The sequence below is a fragment of the Loxodonta africana genome, chromosome 3, assembly GCF_030014295.1.
Source record: "Loxodonta africana isolate mLoxAfr1 chromosome 3, mLoxAfr1.hap2, whole genome shotgun sequence".
Classification (NCBI taxonomy): Eukaryota; Metazoa; Chordata; class Mammalia; order Proboscidea; family Elephantidae; genus Loxodonta; species Loxodonta africana.
Window position 1 is genome coordinate 111393118 of NC_087344.1, and position 6233 is coordinate 111399350.

The window sequence follows — 6233 nt, forward strand, 5'->3', positions numbered from 1 at the left end:
GACTGAGGAACCCTTACTACAAAGAAATGTGTACATTTAGAGATATCAATGTCAAATAATAGCCTGTTGGAATCTTGAAATTGTAACCTTAGGCTAATTATGTTTAAAACAAATTATGATTGCTTAAATTAATGATTCCTCACTAGAAGACAGGAGCCTTGGTGGTGCAGTGATTAAGCACTTGGCTGCTAACCAAAAGGTCGGTGGTTCGAACCCACCAGCTGCTCTGCAGGAGAAAGATATGGCAGTCTGCTTTCATAAAGATTTACAGTCTTGGAAACCCTATAGGGCAGTTCTACTCTGTCCTATAGGGTTGCTATGAGTAACAATAGACTCCCCAGCAGTGAGTTTAACTAGAAGACAGTGGGCATGTCCACTGTGAGTAATATCAGTGTACTTTACCCCTTATGTATATTGGATTGGATTGGGAAACATTGGTATAGAAAATGAATATACTTGCATTTAGAATTGGGGAAATAAAAATAACTTCTGTAATATAGGAGTCCTGGTGGCACAGTGGTTAAGAGCTCAGCTGCTAACCAAAAGTTTAGCAGTTCGAATCCACCAGCTGCCCCTGAAAACCCTATGGGGCAGCTCTGCGCTGTCCTGTAGGGTCACTATGAGTCAGAATCAACTTGACGGCAACGGGTTTTCAGTTCTCTGATATAAAAACTTATAAACTAAGGACTTTAAAGTGAGTCATAATACGATTTGGCTATACGATATATGTGTCTAGTCATGTTGGCATGTTTGGCATGACTGAAATATTTAATCATTCCAGTAGGTTTATACAGTGAGACCTATGAGAGCCAGAACTCGACAGGACTCCATTGTTTTTCTGGAAGGGTCTTGCAAGTTTTCCACTTTGACAGGGTGCAGTCTTACCACTTTTCCATCACTCCGTTTAGTCGAAAATATTTGAGTGTCCCTTCTCTGACAGATTGCGTGGTGGTTAAGAGCTCAGCTGCTAACCAAAATGTCAGCAATTCAAATCCATCAGCCACTCCTTGGAAACCCTATGGGGCTGTTCTACTCTGTCCTATAGGCTCAGTATGAGTCGAAATCGACACAATGGCAACAAGTTTGTTCGGTTTTCTGACAGGTTTCTGCCTTACAGAGGTTCTGGCTTTCGTAGGTTTTAATGTATCAATAATTATATAACAAGAAAGTGATAGTCCTGTGCACCCTTCAAGCCATCTCAACTAAGTTCCTGCAAAACAAAACAAATCAAAACAACAGCAACACAAAGCTGAACTTCTGTATTTCTAGTACTTCTGTTATTCACTAGTGTATCTCTGTGATTAGCACAGTGGCAAGGACATACTAGGTACCTGATAGATACTTGCTGAATGGCTAAATAGAGTTGAACCTGGGTGAAAGCGATTAGTTGCTCCCATGATTACAATTCCATTGTGGCTTCTAAAAACTGGTTTAATTTTCTGTTGCTCAATACTCCCTTGAGTCTTATGATTGGAAACAATGGTAAAGTGATCAACAGATTCCTTACACTGATTGCTCTGTTTTATGTGTGTTTACAGGCAAATGGACACAGTTTTGTACATATGGAACATGAAAAAGCTGTATTACTACTGAAGAGTTTCCAGAACACAGTAGACCTAGTTATTCAACGTGAGCTTACTGTCTAAATATTTTTTATAAATAGTGAAGATACATCTAGCCAGATCTAATGTTCAAAAATAAATTTATACATAGAAACAAATTTTGCCAATTGCTGGACCAATGGCAAACATTAGTGCCAAATGTATAATACTATATGTTAGCACTGATCATCCTTAAAAATGTTAACTATATAAATATGATGTTCATGTGGTTATGTATTAGTTTTAATTGTCAGCCTCTGGCTGTGCATTGGTGCAGTTTTGTTTTGTTTTTGTTTTTTTTAATCAAATTAGTTTCTTCTCAAAGTGGATTTCATATAATTTCGGAGCACGGAAGCACACACAAGCTCTTTACAGATTCTGCTCTCCATCAGAAACACTGCCTCAAAGTTGTATATGCCTTTATATAGAAAATACAAATATAAAGAGTTGTAATTCCCATAAAATATTTCTAGCACAAGGTATATGTTGGCATATATACAAAAAGAATATAGAGAAAAACAATATTTTCATAAACTAAACATCTCGGATTGAGAAAGAAAATATATCTTAAAATAAGACTTTACTATATTGAATCTTTTTCAATAAAAATTACATGATAATGCCTTATGAAAGTAACTGTACATATGGTATAAAGTGTTTATATTTGGTTCCATATTCATTTGCTAAATTCTCATAATACAGAGTGAAATATTTCATAAATCAGCCATTCATCTCTGGGACCTGAATAAAGATAGCCAGCACAAACTAATTAATTGTTCAATGCCTTTAGCTAATTACAATACATGCAGAGTTAAGAAATGGACTAAAGGTAAATGTAGATAAATCTTTTTCTCCACAAATATAAGCAGTGAATGATGGGTGGCAGGAAAGGTATTGCTTTATTTCTTTCAAGTTTATGTTGATTATATCCTGTAGCCTCTGTAATTTATTTAGTTGTAAATGTGGCATTTATTTGTGTGTTGCTTTATCTAATTTGCTACTTTTAAATCATTCAAAATGGGTTTTGGGAATTGATAAAATTTATCATTAAGAAATACTGTTGTTAGAAATTTATGGGGGAGTATATAAAAAAAAAACTTTGGTATTTAAATACAAAACTTCAAATATATGTTCTCAGAGCTGTGATCTCCCTGTATTATTAAGCACCTGTTTCATGGAAAGAAATAGAGAAAATATTTCAAATGCTTTCTTTTCTCAAAATGAAATTTCAAGGAATAGAAATTTGAATCTGTCCAACTGGAGGGAAAAACAAGCATAGTTAATGTAGAGTTAGCTGTTAGTATATTGGAACAATTTTCCATTATAAATAATCAGAATTCATTTTATAATCCTTTAAATGTTTCTTTGTAATAGTAGTCATCAAGTTTACTAAAATGTTAGTTTTAAATTCCAGAATAATTCCCCAGAGTTCATTGTATTCATTTTCTTTCTCATATTTCCACAAAGTTCTTTTTTATGTAATGAATTTACTTTACATGCTAGTGTGTCAGGTGCTATGAGTTGGAATTTGGGGTATTAGAATTTTCACAGCAGTATCACATATTGATGTTACCAAAGCTCTGAGAATAATATTTGTAAGTTAACTGTTTTATGGGGACGTTGAAAATATTGTATTTTTGTAGGGTATATTAAAATGAGTGACACTTATTAGAAGTGCAGTGGTATTTTTTGGCAATAGAATTTGTCATGTGAAGACAAATAATACTTCACTTTATAGATGATGCACTAATTTTGATGTTGCTTTATGTCAGAATGACATTATACCGTGATTTTATAGGGTTCAACACTGAACAAATGATTAAATGGTTGGCCTATTCAGTATGTTTCCCAGAAGCAGCTTTTAAATGCATTTTAATATATTGACAGTTTCTGATGAGAAATGTCTTTCAGAGCCTAATTTTCTTTTTCAAAACTCACTCCAAACCACAGTATCCAGACACTATTACAGGATGATAATCATTAATCAAGATGGAGGACCTCACTGGCCTCATAAGATCACTTAAAGGAAACAAGAAACTCATGGGTTTAATTTGGTGTCAATGAAGCATCTCAAATCATCCCATCATTTTTGTTTAATCTTTTATGGCAGAGGTAAGAGAAGAATGAAATACGGGACTCCCCAAGTCTTTTTTTATGTTAAGTTTCTACGTCAACTCAGGTCTTCAGGAGATGCTTCTGAGGCACCGAGCTGAGAGGATCATGATTCTAGTAGACACCTCTGCCACTTCTGATGGTACAACATTGTCGTGGGCCAGTGCTTTAATCCTTCCTGTTCTGTAGTTCAGGAATGAGGAAAAGAGAAAAGGGAACACTGACCACTGGAAAAGAAATGTGATGTGCCAGAGTACCTCGCTGTCAATTGTACTGACATGCTGCAAACTGAAAAAAAGACAAGTATTAATGAATAGAGGCATTTTTTTTTTTTTTAGATTGACTGAATAAAATCATTAATCACTTGAAGGAAAAGATCTAATTGATACTATAGATGACAAGAACTAATAATTCATTGAATTTTTAGTATTAATTTTTCTGGAGTAACTGTTTTTGCTGCTGCCTGAAATTAGAATCTGGCTCATGTTAACAAAACCAAAACAAAAAAGTTAAGAGTGTGCCTTTTAAAGAAGAAAAATCAACAACAAAAAAGAAGTGTAATTCATGATGGTTCCAGTATACTCTACCTCTTGGTCTTTGATTTTTATTGGAAACTTCCCGATGAGGAAGTTGCTTATAACTGGTAGATCAGTAAGATGCCACAGAGGGGACTGAGAAAGATTAGAGAGGGGAAGAGCAGAATAGAAAATTATCAGTAGAATTGCTCATAATTGTGAAAACCAAATAGACATTAGTGGACAATTTTTAGAATTATTTACAAGGCTTACTGTATGCAAATTTTATGCAAATAATGTCCACATTATGCTTTTTTTTGGCCAGTGGTGCAGCCTACCTCCCCCCATACTATTTTCGTAAGCTCTGTGCCTTGCTGGTTAGGAGCCCTGGTGGTGCAGTGGTTAAGAGCTCGGCTGCTAACCAAAAGGCCAGCAGTTCCTTGGGAAGGAAACCAGCTGCTCCTTGGAAACTCTATGGGGCAGTTCTACTCTGTCCTATAGGGGTACTATGAGTTGGAATCGACTTGACGGCAATGAGTTTTTTGGATGCTTCGTGTTATATGGGCATTATTTATGTGGGCACATTATTTGCAAAAAAAAAAAAAAAAAAAAACGCATATATTATTGTGTCACAAAGGCTCTTTTATGATAATCCCAGCCTTGCAGACAATACGAGTCACCTAAAAAAAATAGTAATTTCAAACTATAAAAGTATTTTTGACAAGTATACTCAAAATCAGTACAATATACAATATATACATTATACTAATTCATTGCTCATTGAAGCCTATATTAAAAAAAAAAAAAAAAAAATGTGTCCCAGCTCCTTGGAATGGTAATCACATCGATATCAAACAATCACAGTTGTTCCTGGCCCTCACTTTAGACTACCACCTTCAAAATGCAAATTAGCTTTAAAGAGAGGGTGACAAACCAACATTAATTTGTTTTTAATCTTAAAGATGCTTACAAACATATCACTAATATAATGACTTATTTAAAAGTAGGACTAAAATGTCTTTTACTAGTGGATTCAAAGAGAAAAGGGAAGAATCAGAGGAGGGAAAGATTGATGAAATTAGATTTCCATATTCAAGTATGAAGTGAAAAATATCTGAATTTTCTAAAATGTTTAGAGGAAAGAAACCAGAAAAATATTTTATGTTTAACCAAAAAGTCTATTTACTATCTCCACTACAGTTTAGAGCTTTGGAAAACAGAGTGTACTAGCCAGCTTGACTTCCCATTGGCTTTTAATGTTGCATTTAATAAGCTTCTGCACCTTGTTGGCACACAGCTAGAAAGTGTCTGTTCTGATGAAGATGAATACACTGTCCTCAAGAGGCAAGAATACAACATAACCAGATAAAAAGCCATGTTGGTAGAGGACTACCACTGTAAGTCTGGTAAATTTGGTCATACAATGTGTTTGACTGATTCCTGACATAACGAGCAAACAGTAGGGTTATTAAAATACTGAGTCAGTCAAAAAGGCAAAAAAAACCCAGTAAGTTAAGAAGATGGTTCCTTTTTAGGGTCAAGAAAAGCAGGGTTGAAGTTCCAGTTAGAGAACAAAGTTCGTCTCACAGAAATGCTAAATCTTTGTGAGGCCTAATAAAGTGTTCATCAAACATCAAGTCGGTGATATACCCTCTTTGATGGTTGGAGCCACCTGATCTTCCAGGAATGGAGGGAGATCTTCAGATTTGTCATCACTTGTATAAACTTTTCTCCTTAGCATTACACCTGCTTTCCATTCCAGGATATTTTCCCATCAACCAGCAAGACCGTTATAGGAAAAAAAAAAAATGCGAGCGGTGGAAAAATAGAAGATACAGCCTATAGAAAACATATGGATTAATATTATAGGAGATCTTCTGTGCATCTTCTTAGCTCCATTTTGATCTAAAATGTTGATATAATGTATTTTCTGAGACATCCTGCTGTTGAAAACTAAGGCAGATGCAATCAAGCTTCCTAGTAATATGCTGAACCTTCTGGGGGC

General features: G+C 35.0%; 1 protein-coding gene across 1 annotated transcript in view; it reads left to right on the forward strand.

The window, feature by feature from the left end:
• The window catches only part of LOC100675854 (leucine-rich repeat-containing protein 7), a 143940-nt gene extending 142192 nt beyond the window's left edge, over positions 1-1748 (forward strand). The window contains exon 13 of the mRNA XM_064279959.1: positions 1539-1748. Coding sequence (XP_064136029.1) covers positions 1539-1646 — 108 coding nt within the window. The 3' untranslated portion in view covers positions 1647-1748. The remainder of the gene's footprint in view (positions 1-1538) is intronic.
• The last annotated feature ends 4485 nt before the right edge of the window (positions 1749-6233 follow it).